Below are 18247 nucleotides of genomic sequence, written 5' to 3' on the forward strand. Positions count from 1 at the left end.
TGATACAGAAGTGCGGAGTCAGCGCTCCCGTATGGTTTAATCATCACAAAGAGACACTAAACCATCACCCGCAACCGGTTGAAGACCCCATTATACCTCAGCCGGGTCAGTTCATCCAAATCACACAAGAAGTATCTCTCTTTCCACACAACTCTTGTGGTATTCAGCCATGCATAGACTTTGTTTTGTGGCGCTCCAATTATTGGAAATTGCAGAAAAAAAGCTGGACGACAACCTGTTTTTCTTCAAAGACAGTTTCCCTCTGACTCAAGACATTCCTTAAACATCACTGTCAGCAGTTTTGAAGGGAACTGTTCTTTACTAAAAAATTAGTTATAGATAGTATGTGTGTCATGTGTATGATTGAGGTGAACTGTACCTTTAAATCAACTTGAAGAAATAATGATTTAGCCTGTCCGGAGTTAAGACAAAACAACCACCACGTTGGTGTTTCAAACGGAGAAGGCCTCGTACGTCCGGATGATATAATTGGAAAATTATAGCACATAATTCCAGAATCATTGTAGAATTTGCCCAAATTCATAAATTAATATATAATATAATAACCCAAATTAAATGAACGGAAATTTGCAGCTCCCGCACACTCGACCTGCACCTGCGTTCAGTGTGCACCTGGGCCATCAAACAGCACACACACTATTCTCACCGTGAGAACTCTTTCCGCTCGCCTCCCCACACACACACACGCACACACACACACACACACACACACACACACACACTCTGCCTTCATTGGCCTCGCAGGTGCAGTCTGAGCCTGAGGGTACTGACCCACTACATCCAGGGTGTAGGTGTGGTTGATGCCTCCGAACTCATTCTCCACCAGACAGGTGTAGTTGCCCTTGTCCGACGGCACCACGCTCTCCATGATCAGGGTCCAGTGCTGGCTCCGCACCTGGAAATGAGAGGCAGGGGTTTCCAGTTACACAGACAGTCATTGATAAGCCCGCTAATAAACACGCATACGGAGGCAGTAACAGACTGAGAGAGCTGCCGCTTGGTGAGAAGGATGAAATTAGAAAATGGCCGAGGGGATTCGGTCGGAAGAGTGAAAGACGGGAGCCGGAAAACAATTTAGAGGCGAATGATTCCACCAGGTAAACTGCACCTGAAGCAGTTTCGAGCACAGAGTTGTAAAAAAAAAAAAAAAAGAACCCCGTGGAATCCACAGGTGTGAACTAACAATAGCGTTTCCGTCTAAATGCTGAGGAGAGACTGTGGCTAGTGCTTGTACAGGCCCACATTTCACACAATGGAGAGATTACGCCACAGGGCTGGGCTCAGGTACAGCTTTTGTCCAACATTTGTTGACAAAAAGAGAGCAACGAGCTGCCCGCAGTGCGTCCGACAGCCCATCCGACAGACTGTATCATTTCCGTCAAGACAAGGCTGTTATTTTGTCACTCTGTAATGAGTGTGCCGAAAGGGACGCGACATTAGCAGCTACATCAACACAATCTGCGGCTAAACTTTCCTGGCAGGGACACGCGCTTCCTCATGAGGTGTCAGTCATTAACCAGAAACCTCAGACTGGTTCAGCTTCGCTGGCTCTTCCAGTGGGTTCATTTCACAACTGTCTGATTTAGGAACAACATAACTAAACTGCAATCCAAATAGACTCCGTCATCAGGGAGGAATTCTTCACATTAAGACGAGTTGTAGCTGATTTCAGGCTACAAAGGAAATAAAACACAACCACACAAGCTTTACTTTCCTCATGACCTACAGGATCAGGTATTTTTAGCACATATAAATCTATTCAGACTGTTTATTTTCCCAAAACGAGACAAGAGCGAGAGGACATTTTACAAGGAACCACAGTAAAGAAAGTATGTTTACTGCTGACGTTATGCATGTATTATTATTATTGTGGTTCACCTTCAAAGAATCGGAAAATGCATTGAAGTTAATGCGTAGTCTTAATTTGAAGTGAGCTTGGTTCTCTTTATGTGGACTGTTTTAAACAGAGCAACACATCAAGCCCCTTCAGCGTGAACGTGAACCAGTGATAGTGTTTGTAACTCACATTTCACAACAAAAGAATCCCAATGCTCGAATCACATTCTGGTTTCCGACCAAAGCCAGTGGGACCTGTTCTCCCTGATTGAGTTACCTCAGCATTCTCAACTCAGTTCAACCCTGACGCTACCTACCATCTCTATACGTTACTGTCTGGGGGCATTTAACCCTTAAGTTCCCGGCTTAAGTTTCTAATTGTTGAGGGTAAAGAACCATTTCAAGTTACAGTGAGAGGCTCTGCAAAGTATCCTGGTGAGAGGAGGCGCACGGATGAGCAATTCCAATTTCACACCAGAAACCCTGCCCTCATTTTCCTCTGTCTCCTCTCCTCCCGTCTCTCCAGTGAAGGGTGGAAAAGGGGTGAAAGGACAGCCAGAGAACGATTGGGAGAAGGAAGAGTTGACATCCTTGTAAATACATTCGCAAAAACAGCCGGAGGTACTGGAGCACGGAAAGCAGTAAAAAGCCAGAGACGGCAGCGAGTTGACGTAGGTAATAAAAAGTATGATGTATCACTGTTTATCCTACCTTATAGCCTCCCATGCGGTCCTCTTGGCGGAAAGGCCTGCTGTTTTTAAGCCAGCGCAGCTTCGGCCGGGGGTTGCCTCCCGCAGCACAGCGGAACTTGACTGTGTTGGCAGCTGGCACCGCGTGCAGCTTCTTCTCCATCTTTGCTGACGAGGTCCAATACGGAGCGCCTACAACCAGAGAACAGTTGGCGTTCAGTCCGGGTGAGATGTCCTAATTGTCCTCAGCATTTACCGTTTGGCTTAGGGCCTTGGATTGGCTCAGGCAGATAGATATACATGGAAGCGTGACTGCAGTGGAGCCAAACCTGAGCCATTCCTAACCCCCCCCCCACCCCGCCTCCCAACCCCCCACCACCACTCTTTGGCAACGCAGACTGATCCGCTGTCTGCATAACACAACCCAGAGCTCCACACATACACAGTTACACACATTCCCTGTAGGCTCCGCAGGGTGTTGCAGAGAGGGGAAAAAAACAACCTCAGCTCTGAAGGGAGGATGCCTGGGCGTGGCCACGAGGGTAACTAGACCATCACATTCAATTTCACTCTCATTCCACTTACCAGCTCTTTTTTTTTCCTCTCCCCCCCCCCCACTTCCTCCAATTACCATAGCTCCCCTGTTTATCCGCCCGTCACTTGGCTAGATATGGACGGCAGGGCCGGAGGATGCTTATCACCCTCGGAAAACCATTTCTGCGCCATCGGGGGAGAAAGTGCATTAACGAAGTTCAACGAAGGATTCCAGACGTCTCCACTTTTCATCAGCAAACCGTTACCATTCCTCCTACTGAAATCTGTCACCCTCCTTGTGTTTTGTCCATTCTTTGGTTCCGTCTCTCAGTCAGCTGGATTTTCCTCTGAGCCCCCCCGACCCACCCTCCCCTTTCCCTCTGCACCTGGGAGTGTGATTGCCTAAGCAGATGGGGCTCAGAGGGGAAGAAAAACTCAAAGTCAAACAACAACCAAAACAGTCTTCCACAGCATCACTTCCTCTCTGTGTAGCAGGAGTACACGCAACGTAGGGAATACCCACAGATAAGACCACTAGTGACTTCAGGATGACCCTCAAATGTGAGTTAACATCCCAGGGAAAAATATTCCCTCCACTTTCAGTCCCGCCTGTCCAATCAGACACCTCCCGTCGGTTTCTCTGGCACGTGCGACCGGACAAGTCAAACATACTTGGACAGTAATGTCATAAACAGTGCTCTTCCTTTCTGAGTGAATGCATACGACGAGTCCTTAAACTATAATTAGTCCCCCCCTCCCCCTCCTTCCCCCTCTTTCTTCTTCTTCCCTCTCACTCTCACTATTTGTGCTTCTCTTCCTGCATCTTCACCTCCCAGTCCCACTTCCATTTCTCTTCACTCACTCTTCCTTTCATCACTCCGTCCGTTCAGACGGAGATACATTAGCTGGGGAGGGGGGGGGGGGGGACTGGCGCATTGCAAGGCTGACTCTCCGAAAACAACCTCTGACCCCAAACTGGCAGCCGGGGTCGGAGGATGAGGTTGGGACATGAAAGGTGAGCGGTGCGGTTTCCCATGCTCTCCGTCCGGAGGGGCAGCACTTCAAACAAGATGACCCCAGACCTCTCTCCAGATGATGCCAAACTCTCGCTGGCCCAACTGCTGTGGACTCGAGGAACCCCCGCCTGTCCCAAAGCCCCGTGCATCCGGATCCCCACTCACGGCTGTTTATCCAAAGCTGGCCTGGGGTGAGCTGAGGTTATCGAAATTCTCGATGAGTCAAGATTTTGTTTCTCTGTCAGTTCCCCCGGAGAGAAAATCCATCAGCCGGCCAAAGTAGTATTTCAATGGTGATGTGTTCTCTCAGCACACATCAACATTGAAATGTTTCTGTGACATCCTCCTCTTGAATATGTGTCTACGCCAGCTGAACAAATCAATTCAGGGCCACTGTTGGGGGAGTAACGCAGAACATTTGAGAATATGGTTTCAAAAGTATTGGTCCTGGGAAAACCATGTATCTTCACAATGGTCGCGGTTTAGGAGGAAAGAGAAAGGCCCAGTTTTCAAGATTGCTGTCAACGCATTTTTAGCGAACTAAAGCAGCTTTTAAGGAGTTTAAGAAAGTAGGAGAATTTTCGAGTATTGCAAAAGTAACTTTTTTTGTCCAATTGAGGCCCGCCCACTTCAGTGGGATTGAGCGCAGACAAAATAAGAATCACTCCCGTGAAATAGACAACACTTTGCTGCTGTTGCTCGTAGTAAAAAGCTGATTTGAGTGGGTTTAGAATGTTTTTGTCAAAACTTGGATTTGATTTTTTTTTTCAGTTTATGACTTCATCGTCATATTATTATTAAAACCGTTTTCGGGTAATAAACCTTTCTTTTCAAAAAAGCATGACTCTAGTTTGTTTTCCAAGTTTCATTCGGAGCACTGAGGCGTCATACACTGTGTGTTTATTACTTTGAACAGATGGACTTTTTCTCTTCAGTGCCCATAACAGCATATAACAGGACATCAGTGAGGATTTCATATTTATTCATTAACAGTAGAAAAAAAAAAACCTCCTCTCTCTGGGCTGCGTTTGAGAGCCTCAGCTTCGCGAAAATTATGCTGGAAGGCCGATCTGTTCTTGCATGAAAGCTCTGCCGTGGGGCTTTCGCTAAAGGGGATCCACAGTGGCAAATGAGCGACGATGTAAACAACGACGATCAAAGTCGTCAGCGAACTGAGGCTCTGAAACAACAACGTGACGCGTAAAACAAGGCTCCACGTGTGCTTTTCACCCCCCTAAACACAGCTTCCCCCGCAGATCCCTGCGGGGGCTCCTCCAGCAACACCACCCACTGCTGATTGGGGACGAGCACTTTTTGTGCTTCAATCTCCGACACGGAGTCAAATTAAAAATGCTCTGTTCGACAGTGGCTCGATGCCCAGCCCATTCTGAGTGCTCCGGGGAAGAAGGGAAAAAAAAAAAAAACAGCCAAGAAAATAAAGCTACACCCGCGCTCATTCCCTCCCACGCCTGCGTGCACCCTCCTCCCTCGCTCGAGTCCGCGGCGCCTCGGCCGAGGCTCCACGCCGCGCTCAGAGAAGCGCTGGTGCCGATTCAACGGCACGCTCCACCTCCTTCCCCCCCCCTGCCTCTTTTCCCGCTCCTCTCCTTCCCCTCTTGCTTCGAATAACAATCTTGGTTTTGAGTTTTCAGAAGCGCACACGGCGAGAAAATACGACCGTACTGCCAGAACAGCTTTCCCTTTGTTTTCAAACCGCTTATAAGCAGCGAAATGGCTGGATCTTTTCCCACTCCCCCATTTTGTTTCCCCTTCTCGCTGAGTTCCTCTCTCTCTCTCTCTCTCTCTCTCCCCCATGTTTAATGGCTTGCAGGCAATTACAGTCAGCCCGAAAGTGGAGGAGGAGGACACACGGTGAGACGCAATGCGTGTGGAGAATTTTAACAAGATGTGGAAGCCCCTGTCTTTACTTCAGAGCGTGTATGTATGTGTGTGTGAATGCATACATGTGTGCACGTGACTACATAACCACCCCCGATATTCACCAACGCGTAGGCCAACTTGAGTAAACACTCTCTCTTTCTCTCACACACACACACACACACACACACACGCCCATCAGGTGGGTAACTGGGTCCAGATGGGTTGTCTTTTATAATGGATGAGCCCAGCTGACTGGCTGACTGGCCCCATGAGGCCTGACTACCTGAGGGACACTCGCTAAAGGAATGTTAGGAATCTCTGTATTCCATGGACACACACACACACACACACACACACACACACACACACACACACACACACACACACACGCTGAATACAATGCTCAATCCAAAATCTCACACTTTGTTCTCCAGGAATGTTAAGGTATATGAAAGCAAAGCTGTGGTCTCCTGATCACAACAATATAGAAAGAGCCATCAGCTTTTCCTTCTGCCTTATTATAATCACAAAGTCCAAACTGTGCTAATCAACACAAACAAATAAGAAGATTAATTCAGTTTGGGATTTAGTCGTAAGTGTTTGGCTATCACGATCAGCATTCCAGACTTGAGTTTTGACATGCTGGATGACTAGGGATGACTCGTTGTTTTACACAGAACATGGCTTCAAACAAAGGTGTGGAAGATTCAAGCTTTAGATTAGGGAAGAAATGCTTATTGTGTGTGTGTATTTTACCTTTTTGCCATGTACCAAACGTTCATTTTTAGTGTGCCCTCCCTTTGTTTGCCTATAAGGTCCTATAAGAAAGACAGCAGGAGCTGTGAGGAGAATGAGCCCTGAGCTCATCAACGGAGAACAGGATTGTGGTCAACAGAGGGATCTGATCAGTGCAGCCACTGGCATCTCCACCGGCATCATTAACTCATTCAGCCCTCTTTTCGTTCCCCCCATACTCACTTATCTGCTCTCCGTCCGCCCCAGTGTCCTCCGATCGCTCAGTATCGTCCTCATCATCCCCCGACGAGATGGCATCTGCAGAAAGTAACCACGGTTACTTCCATCTGTTTCACATCCCCCCACGCACACGCACTATGTGTGTGTGTTGCATGCTGAAATGTTCATGCAGTCCCTCTCGCGCCAATCTTTTGAATGCTACACAGACACACGCTGAAAACCTAGAGTCGTTCAGGAAGAACTAAATCCAGGCTATTCACCCCTGATCACATCTGCTCAGTGGCCACTTCCTGGACTCGACCAAGCTCTGCAGTCCAACCCTAACCTTGTCCCATCCTGACCTGGCTCATCCCTGACTCACCTGTCACATTCACTATGAAGCAGACCGTGTCTTTGCCCACGCTGGTGCAGGTGTACAGGCCTGAATCCTTGGCCGTGGCATCACGGATCTGCAGCACCTCCTGCTCTATCAGCGTGCGATTGTTGGAGCCCAGAGAGCTGCCGTCTTTGGTCCAGGTGATGGTCCCCGACGGCGGCAGAGGGCAGCTCAGCTTCAGCAACTCCCCCGGGTGCACTGAGCACACCGTGGGCTTAGAAATTTGGTATTTGTTCGAGGCCTCTGCAGAGCGAATGGGAAGAGGGGAGGGAGAGGGGGGGGGAGAAGGCAAAGGACAGAGTGGAGAAAGAGAAGGGTGCACAAGAAGGAGGAAACAGAGGTGGGAGAGGAAGAAACAAGCCAAAGTGTAAGAAACAAAAACACCACATAACCCCCAATGGATGCACTGAAATCAACTTATGCAGAAGGAGCAATACAGAAAAGAGGAGGCCTTTTGTCTTCTTTTTTTTTCTCTATACCTTCACACCAACAATGTAACAAGCACAAATCCCATATCAGTCATTTGAAATTGGAGGCCTGAGAAAACACCACTGTTCTGTTCCCAGGTTTACAGTGTGATTGATAGATAGATGCAGAGCATGCATTTACAGCCACAGCAGCATGTGTAGCGGTAAAAAATATATATATACAATCAATGCTTTGAGAGCAGGTGAGAATTGGACATCACTGTGTTGAGAGACTGTCCCCCAACACCACCACCACCACCACCACCATTACCCCCTCCTTTTAGCATTGATGCCAAGCAGCCAGTGTGTGAGAAGACAGATCTCTGCAGCCGGAGGAAAAGGTAACTCAAGCGAGTCTGCCCATCAGAAAGAAAAGCAGCCAGAAAAGACCTGAGACGGAAGTAGTTGTCAGGCAGAGGAAGGTAGAAGGAGTGAGGCAGGGGCTGCTCTCTTATATTTTTGGGGGGTTGAGGGGGTCTTCCGTTGGTTTTGACTTTGTGCCGAAGCTTAGAAAGCCTTGACCTCGCTGCATGTAGCCCGACTCTTCTGTCTGACTCTTGTTTTCCATTTAGCTCTTTTTGGTTCTCTTTCACGTCACGGGCCAGGGAGGATCCACAACCACGGCACGGGACCTGCCCGCCAAGGCAGAGAGCAAGAAACTCCCGATGACTCCAAAGTGCATAAAACCGTCACTTCTGGGACAAAATCCAAGTCCGCCTGTGTGTGCATGTGTGTACACACCGTGTCCCCTTTCCTCGCACAACTCGGCGGAGGGAACGGGGTGAATGTCCAATACATCAAAGGGAATTTGTAGCGTCCGCAGCTGAGACTGCACTTTCACATCGGGACAGATTTCATACGTTAACTCTAAACTGTGAGTGGATGTTGAGCCGAAAGAGGGGAGGCGGGGTCGGACATGCCTGAAATCCAAGATGACTTCTGCCAAACTGTGTATACCGAAGCCTATTCCAGTCAGCTTGAGGCCCTCGCCGACTCGAACACACACGCACTATCACGCACAAACGTGTCCGTTCACTCCACTCGGGCGCAGATATCTTTGCAAGCGTTCACAGTGAGGAAAAAAAAACTGGAAGGAAATCACAACAATGGAAAACAAAAAGCCAGGGATGAGCTTATGTATGTAGTGTTTGACTGAAGGCTGATAGGTGTAATTAAAGAGGCGTGCCACTGCCTCTCCCAGCCTTTCCTGTACCTTTAATGCACCTTTTCAAGAACATTCCAGCCCCTTTATGTGCCCAACGTGTGTGTTAAATGTAGAGTGCACACACACACACACACACACACACACACACACACACACACACTCCAGCCTCGACAGGAAGGGAAAGTCATTGCGCCACAAGTCAGCGGTCGGGGCATGTGTGTAGTGTCTAAACGTTCCCTCTGGGCAAGTAGACACACACAGGTGCAGTTCCTGTATTGTCTTATTTCTCACCTCCTTCATCTCCTTCTCCACCCAGGACTGAGAGTGTGTGGTCTGATAAAGGGTGGAGCTCCAGCAGTGATGGATGGGAGCTGTCTCCGCCACCTTTTTACGACCCGGCTTTCCACACCGGGGGCCACTGCCTCCGCTTTGATATTATTACCGGCCTCAGCTTCTTACTTTGCTGTTTAATTTAGGATTTTTAGAGATGTCGTAACTGCCAGGAAACAATTGAGTGTTGGTAATCTGCCGGGAAGCGAGCAGGTATGGACAATTTCGGTGGGGCAACGCAACACTTGGAACATACACAGACGCGAACACACACACATATACACACACACACACACACACACACACACAGGCTGCACTGTCTGTCAGCACACAGAAGAGAGGGCACAGAGGTGTTTCTTCATAGAAAGATGATACTCGTACAGACGTGTGTGTGTGTGTGTGTGTGTGTGTGTGTGTGTGTGTGTGTGTGTGTGTGTGTGTGTGTGTGTGTGAGAAAGAAAGAGAGGGGAGAGGGAAAATAAGTAAAGAGGGTCCGAGAGGAATCTCTCCAAATGGTGCGTCTGGTTAAAGAAAGCATGCACGTGTTAGTTCTGCCTTCATCATTTTCTTATCTCCGCTGTGCCCATCTGTCTCCCTCCATCAACTCCTCCTCCTCCTCCTCCTCCTCCTCCTGCTGCTGCTCCCTCACTGCTCTCTTTCACCTTCCCTTCCGCTTTGCCCTCTCCTTCCCCTTTCCCACACGTCTCCCCCACCGCCACCCCGGGCTCCTGCCTCGCTGACCCCGGTGACCCGACCCCGACCCAATCCCAGATCTGTTGACACCTCCAGCATGCCCGATTGTTCATGGGAACCTATGTCACGTAAACACACACACACACACACACACGCACGCACACTGTGAATGCAGCAAAAACCTAAAGAAACCTTTTCGCATACTGAGAAAATATTCATTTGAGTTTGTGCCTTCAAAAATGCATGTTTCAGTCACGCGCAGGCCAGGAGATACCGACCCAGATACACATGCCCCCCTCACAAACACACACACACACACACACACACACACACACCTTGCTCCACTTGAAGAAAGTTTACAAGAGTCCAGGGATGCATGCTGAGCTGAAGAGTTGAAACACTTCACTGCAGATTTTTCATCTCTGCAAAGTTTCATCCCCCTCTGCACCACAGGAGGGGGCGGGTATGTGTGTGTGTGTGTGTGTGTGAGAGAGAGAGAGAGACACACACACACACACACACTTTTGCTCGACTCCTATCAAGCATCTTCCTCCCCTCCCCCTCCATCATCACGATCATTTTGCCTCCCGTCTACTCGAGCCCACCTTCATTTCAAAACCCATCTCTCTCGTCCTTCGACAGCCATTACAAGTGTGGATCGGGCGATACGTTCAGGGCGTCCACTCCTCGCCATCTCTTCGCCACAATTTGAACTGTCTCGGCTGAGAATTATTCGTGTCTGCGGCAAAAACAAAAAAAAAGCAGGCAATTCCCACCGACGGCTCCTTGACGTCTGTCGTTTTGCAGCGACGTGGCACGTGACTAGGAAAGGCTTTACGTTGACTTGTTTCTTCACATATATCATCTCATGAATCTATTCCTGCAGAGAGGCTGCAGATCTGTTCTGCCATCTCCTCCCTGTCGCGTTCTGCACATTGGGAAAGGTGGGTTTCATATAATGGCACGCACTCAGCATGCATGCAGACCAACAGGCACTCCCAAAGCACATTATCCATTCGTTTTTCCGCTCTCCTCTTTCCTCTGTATCCTCCTCACACAGTCGAATCCCAGGACTTTTCTCCCCTTTTTTTTTTTTGTCTCTCCCTCTTTTCTGATGTCAGTGTCTTTTCACATTTAAATCCCTTCCTGGCATTTTATTCTGACAAAGGAGCACCACCTCCGTGAACTGGCTCCTGCCGGCACCCATGGCAACCACCCCTCCACTTTCCCCAAGCCCCTTAACCCCCCCATCAAGGCGTTCTCTGAACCCCACCCGACCCCTTGAACCCGCTGGCTATCCACTTATCCCCAAAGATCTTCTTCGGTTGAATCTCTCGAGACCCTGAGATTTAGAGCTTCCCTCTATTTTGCGCCGGCTTCTCGAGATTAATCCACTTTCTATTTTCATCATTGATGAATCTGCCAATGACTTCTCTTCCCATGGCTCATGCTGAGAGCTGTGAATGTCTTGTTTAAATGAGTAGTGAACAGTCCAAACCCAAAAATAACATTAAAAGTATTTTTAAAAAAAGCAAAGGAAGAAAGAGAGAAGCAGCAAGTCCTCACATTGGAGAAGCCTGAACCGGACCACCAGAAATACAATTGGCATGTTTCACTACTTTGTTGGACTAATAGATGAATGGACTAATTGTTTCAGCTCTCATAAAAAACATCTACAATATAAGAGGGGCTTTTTTTTGGAAAGGTGAGCATGCAGGAGGCTCAGTGCTTTGCACAAAAACAGATCGAATGATGACGATTGCTTTTGTTTTGTTATCATTTCTGCCGAGGAGGTTATGTTGTTGGTTTGTTGGTCTGTTTGTCAGCAGGATAACAGAAAGGAAACGACTGGCCCGACGTCCATGAAGCTTGGTGAGGGAGTAGCGTGGGTCAAGGAGGAAGAGTCCATTACATTTTGGAGAGGATTGGCCTTGGCGGAGGTCTGCACTCTCCTGAGTTCCCTTCCAGTAATGATTGGTTGGAGTCAGTGTGTTTTCTTTTCCATCATCAGGCCGTCTTATCCATGCTGGCTCAGATTCCCCTCTGCCCCCCCGCTGCACACCGGACAGTCCACTGGGACCTGAGGCCCGAGCTGGCACAGGTAGCCGCTCTTCCCAGCCTCTTTATCAGCCAGGTGTGAGATCGGGGTGGAGCGACGAGGTACTTTCTGGCCCATTAGCCAAGTCAAACAACACACTCTCCCCACCACCAGCACACTCGGACCTTCAAGATTAACAGCGGCCAACGGCCGGCTATTAAAAGTCATTGTGTGAAGGCCGTATATTCAGCCTGACTGGTCACACCAGGGGCCGACACAGTGTTTCTGATTAGAGTTCAGTTCCATTGCCATCGCCACAGTCAGTCTCACACACACACACACACACACACACACACACACGGACACAAAACAGTGTGTCATTAACCTGCCAGCTGACTCTTTTATACTTTTACCACCCCTATTCTCCTGTGTGGATAGCACAGTGCGACAGACAAGTGCTAGGATCTTAATCAGCAGTCTATTATCATCGTGATCATCATCATCATCATCATCATGGCTGTTAATGAAAGGCAATTGTGACTCTGTTTAACACAAGCTGACTGCATATTGCATTAAATAAGGTACAGCATAGCAGTGGAAACTTGATTACGAGTAGAAACCATGAAGCGGATAAATACAGAAATGTGCCAAGAAAGCAATTATGTTCCTGCGGAGCCCAGAAACTCTTCTGGAAATAAAACTTGCCGTTTGTTGACAAGCATCTATCCTTTTCTTGCCGTCTGTCTGAGCATGAAAGACTTGTCCTTGTGGCCTTTACTTATTTAACCACGCAACTCTTTTGAAGAGCTCGCCTCCGTGCCGATCCGAGCCCTTTCTGACGGACAGAGTTTGGCAGGTGAGCGAGCGAAAGTACATCCAGACCGTGAGCCGACTTCTGTCAGCTGCACTCATGTTCAGCCTTCACTCTGACACATTTACTCAGCAGTTATGAAGCAAATCGGAGCCAGAACAAACCAAAGAGCCCCCACCACCACCACCACCGCCACACACACACCTGTAGTGTTTGCGTCCATTGTTGTTCAGCTCAGTCAGAGTATTATCATCACTGAGAGTGCCTGGACAAGGTAAACACTCGAGATACTGTCGTGGCTAAAGGGACAACAATAGGTCTGTTGTGGAGGCCTTAACCTCGCTCGCTCTCCTTCTAGAGTTACAGTAGCCACAGGTAAACAAACTAGCCGGGCCACCAGGGGTGCAGGCGTGTGCTCCGTAGAGACAACATTGATGTGCAACCTGATGAATCAGACCAGCCGATAGCATAAATGCTCTACAGCTGACACCGGTGCAGCCCATCACGAGCCGTGGCCGAAAGGAAAGCGCGACAAACAAGCATCCACTCAGACACACACAGCTGAGGTTAAATCTACGTCGGATATGTGCAGCGAGGAAACTGACTTGGTATCAGATAAGCAGGCCAGGTTCTCTGTGCCCCGTTGATCCCTCATCATGTGACCCCCCCCCCCCCCCCCCCAGGTCTAGCCACTTAATCTCCAGTCACATGACTTCACCGCGGCTCAGTAATCTCTCCATCTAAAGGAGAAGTCAAATATGCACAAATCCTCTTAGACTTTTCCTGGAGGATTGTATAACTCTCTGGAAAGCTCTCCCTGTGGCCGCGTAGGGTAGCGTCCGGGCCGTGCGGGGCTCTGCACCCAGCGCATCGGAGCCAACGAGTCTGCGACAGAACAACAAAAGCATCAACAGCTGAGCGGAGCTCCGCCGGCCTCTCATCAAGGTGGGTAAGGACGATACCTGACCTCGAGAGCAAAGGGCGAGGCGCGGTACAAAGTGTATAGATGTGTGTGTCGAGAGAGAGAGAGAGAGAGACACAGGGGTGAGGGAGGTGGCTTAAAAAAAAGTGATGTGTGTAGTGTCGGCCCAACTTACAATTAGCTTGCTGATTAAAGCCCGGGAACAAAAGGCTTGGGAATGTGAGTTACCATCAATCACAACAACTCTAATTAGCTCGTCTGACCAGACTGGAGACAGAAAATGGAGCCTCAAAGGAAAACATTTTTTATTTATTTTTTTATTTTAAAAGACCACAAAAGAAGTTCTCCCAAAGGAATCTCAACGAGTTTTTGCTCCGCCAAAATAAAAATTTGACTTTCAAATAGGAAAATTGACAAAGTTTGCAGAGAATGGAGAGTATTGTGAGTCGAGATAACAAAGCAAAGCCCTGAACTCTGCGTCCTTTTTTCTCCCTTTCCATCCCTCTTTGTGTTTTTTTTTCCAGGCAAGCGGGGCATGAGCGAGATGCCAGCATAAACACTGTCCCACCCTCGTCCACAGCTCTCCCTTGTCCTCCCACGCGGGGTCACAAACCTGCCTGCAACACTGAAGTATAACCCGAACTACCACAGACACCAAGAAGTAAAAGCAAACGAAAAGAGTGTGAATCACACGCCGCACGCTGAGCAGACACTGAAGTTAGTTGTTTCACTTGATAGTTTGTTCGTTTGAATCCTCCCCTCAAACCTCACATGATCTTCATTATTTCTACTTGTTGCTTTTAGTGAAACTTAAACAGGTAAGGGGCTCAGAAAAGTTAAATCCTAACTTGTGAATGTATAAGCATTGAGAACAGTGAAACCATTACTGTTCTTTCTGCAAAGGCGGAAACATAGAAAGCTAAATATCCCTCATTTGGCTGGCGGCCCATTAGGGATGGCCATCCACTGACATTAAAGTGAGATAAGGAAAGGAATACTAAGGAAAGGGAAAATTGAAACTCTGAAGTCAAGTTTAAAAGAGGAAAACCAACTGGACGGCCCTGCGCCAGCTCTCAAAAAGCAAACCGGACAAATGGCTTGTCGCCCTGCTCCACCTCTCACACCTTCCTTTCTGTCCCCTCTCGTCCCCTGCGGCTTACCTTCAGGTTCCAGAGTGGCCTCCTCCTCCTTGGTGGCGGTGAGGGGCGGCCGGGCCACGCTGACGGTCAGCAGGGACAGCAGGACAGCGGCCAGCAGCCAGGCCCACGAGGCCATCCCGTTAGTGGGGGCAAGTGCTCCCCATGCCCTCCTTCTCCACCTCCCCCTGGACACTGATCCCATCTGAGGGGGTCCGCCCAACCATCAACTGCTGCCGTGGTCGGCCTGTCACTCAGTGGAATTCACCCAATCACCTGGGCTGAGAGGCGAAGGAGAGAGAGAGAGAGAGAGAGAGGGAAGGGAAGGTGGTGGCGGAGTGATGATAAAAGAGGTAGACAGAGAAATGAACAAAAAGGCGTCAAGAAGAGGTGGGGAGAGAGATACAATTTGTTAGCGGGGAATAAGTCATTTTCAAAGAACTTCCTGCACCATTTTCCTCCCTGCTTCATTTTTGACAAAGTGAGACGGACAAATGAAGCGAGAGAAGTCAAACGGAGAGACAGAGTGTTTCAAAATGCTGTCAAACAAGCCGCTCATCATACATACCGAAGCTGTGAGGCACGAGCAGTCAACACCGCCAGCATCTACCTTTGCTTCGCCTCTCTAATTATATGCACTGAAATGTGTATTAGGGAACGCAATTAAGAGCTCTGTATGCCTTAAGTGTTCACCAGCTAACCAGTTTGACGTCTCCCTGACACACACCAGACATCTCCACTGTTTTTTTCCCCTCCTGTTACATTATCATATTCATTTTTTTTCTCTCTCTATCAAATTTATAATTAAAAAAAATCCCTAATTGACATTGAATTAAATGTTTTGAATGATATGTTGTATACCCCTGGACCAGGCTGGTCAGCATATATCAGCCAATGTGGCAGCACTTTCGCGGAGCTGGACATTGTTTATTCCCGTGCGCAACAGATGCGCCAGACCTGTTGCCCGCGCTGCTGCCCCCGCGTTCACTCGATGCGTAAGAGGCTCTTATTGCATTTGCGTGAGTTGATGATGGAAACAGCAAGGCTTTAATGACAATACAATCTTGTGTAATATTGGACACACGCACACAAACGCAGCGACGTGTTTAGCCAGACATCTGCGGTATAACCGTGCGCCAGTGTCTCTGGGGGTTTGTCACGCTTCCCCGCGCTCCTTCTGCTCCAGCTGGACGTATCGATTGGTTTGGACCCGCAAAGACACATGTAGTTCGGCCTTTAGGGCGCCAACCTGAAGATGTGCAACCTGATTGCTCTTGATGTGTCCCCTTCAGGGACCACACGCGACACGGACGGTGGACGCGCACAATGACCATGAATGCATCCCGACACCCTGACTTTATTAGAGATGGGCGCCGGTTTGAGTTTGCAATTACGGAGAATAATTCTGCATAGTTACAGCTCGGATGTATGAATTATTGATGTGTCGTAAAACAATCAGTGCAGCAAGCTTGCCGCTGTCTGAAAACTTCAGCAGGACGAAAAGAAACCAGAATGAGCTAGAAACCTCCATTTATTAGTTTTACATCATTTAAAAGTGTATGTATATATATATATATATATATATATATATATATATATATATATATATATATATATATATATATATTGTTGCAGCTTTAAAAAATAATCATACGTATAGATCTGAATGGTTAAAGAGAAAAATAACAGGAGCATAGAAACAAAAACATTAAACCAAAGAGAAGGCTTTATAGAGTTAATAATGTGTGTGTTTTTTTATTATTATTTGTACTTCTTTTAGCATGATGCTGACGACGTGACATGTGGACACATGGGGGACTTTGCTCCATACACGGACACAGCTTTTTCATTTAACCCGGCGATTGAATGACATTTCTTGGCACTGATTGAATTCCTATTGACATTCAAATCACTTGGCTTTCCCCACAATGGGGGCTCGTTTTGGAGCTGCTCGGTGATTTAGGGCTCCGAGCAGTGGAAAAACAACCGCGGTCACGGGATAATTGGCACCATAAATGCAATGTAGAAAATTAAGCAAAGTAATAAATAACCAGAAGACGTGTTAATGGGCCCCAGCGCGATGATGCAAGGTGCCGCGCATAGCTTTCCTTCTCAAGTAAACAAGGGTAGATTTTGCTGCATTCACTTTCGTGAAGAATGGCAGAAAAACACGTGAAGAACGCACATTGGGTTGTTTTGCTGAACGTGAACGGACGGAAACTAACTTTGCGGAGAGCGTTGTAGATTTTACAGAAAAGTTCAACCTAAATATTGGAGGGAAAACCTCTTTAAATTCAACTAGAAGAAGTAAACTAGTTCCTATTGTGTCACGCAGCCGGGGGTGGGGGGGGGGGGGATCTCAGGAAAGCGCAGCGCGTTTCTACAAACACGTAGCGCGTTTGTCATGACAGCCGAAACCCTGACAGATGAGGAGACTGAGAGGAAGCTTCACGCGTAAACACGGAATACTTACCAGGGAGGAATAAAATCGTGGAGATCTCTGTTTTGGCATGCACAGATGAGGGTGGAGGGAGCATGAGCTGAATCCGGAGGGAGGAATGTCTCCAACTCCACAATGCACCAAAAGAAAGAAGAAGAAAGAAAAAAAAGAATCTGCGAGGCGCTGCCTTTGTTTTCTTCTTCTTCTTCTTCTTCTTCAGTTTACTATTCCACAATCAACCGGCTTCCACTCCGACCAGAGGATATATATTCCACACCCGACTGGCAGCGTAGTCCAATGCCATGCAAACAAATCCGAGTTTACACGCGCGTTATCCTTCACAAACAGCTCGCAGGAGCTGCCCCCCACCCGCCCCCCGAAACTTTCCTCGCCGTCACCAAGTTGCTTCCAGGGAGCAAAAGCATGCCCAGTGTTCCCGAGCAGCGCACTTGTCAACTCGGCTGAAAAGTTTGCAGCCCCCGCGGAGCTGGGAGACCGGGTTCAAACGCGACGGGAGGGTAGTTGTCCGGTGCGAAATGTCATAAAATCCATCAGTGTGCGTTCCCCTGGTGCGAAGAGACGCTTTCTCTCCTTCCGCCGACAGTCCTCGCACTGCTCCTCAGACGCTTTGTCAGGTTTACTCGGGTTTTTTTCTCCTCCTTACGTCTCCACACACTGCCCTCCTCCTCCTTCACTCCAGTGGATGTCATCCCCCCCCACTCCTCCCTCGCCTCTCCCCCGCCATAAGCACCCCCGAGTGTAATTGGAGCCGCTTCCTGGCCGCAGTGCCTTTGGGCCCTGCCTTCCTTCCTCCGCCCATCGAGCTGCAGCGTTGCCCGCCCGCCTGCATGCGCTCAACTCGCTCAAACCGGGTCCAGAGCGAAGCAGGGGCCCCTGCTCTGCTCCGGAGCCACCAA

At 48.5% G+C, this 18247-nt stretch overlaps 1 protein-coding gene across 4 annotated transcripts in view; it reads right to left on the bottom strand.

The window, feature by feature from the left end:
- Positions 1–18013, bottom strand: part of fgfr2 (fibroblast growth factor receptor 2) — a 38438-nt gene extending 20425 nt beyond the window's left edge. For all 4 annotated transcript variants that reach the window (XM_068568695.1, XM_068568693.1, XM_068568694.1 and 1 more), the window contains exons 1-6: positions 17364–18013; positions 14915–15171; positions 7314–7571; positions 6956–7030; positions 2569–2738; positions 793–916 (exon numbers count right to left, since the gene is read on the bottom strand). In XM_068568695.1, coding sequence (XP_068424796.1) covers positions 793–916; positions 2569–2738; positions 6956–7030; positions 7314–7571; positions 14915–15095 — 808 coding nt within the window. In that variant the 5' untranslated portion in view covers positions 15096–15171; positions 17364–18013. The remainder of the gene's footprint in view (positions 1–792; positions 917–2568; positions 2739–6955; positions 7031–7313; positions 7572–14914; positions 15172–17363) is intronic.
- Positions 18014–18247: the final 234 nt, after the last annotated feature.

The sequence above is a fragment of the Clinocottus analis genome, unplaced genomic scaffold, assembly GCF_023055335.1.
Source record: "Clinocottus analis isolate CAN_PGR_092001 unplaced genomic scaffold, fCliAna1.0.p SCAF_8, whole genome shotgun sequence".
Classification (NCBI taxonomy): domain Eukaryota; kingdom Metazoa; phylum Chordata; class Actinopteri; order Perciformes; family Cottidae; genus Clinocottus; species Clinocottus analis.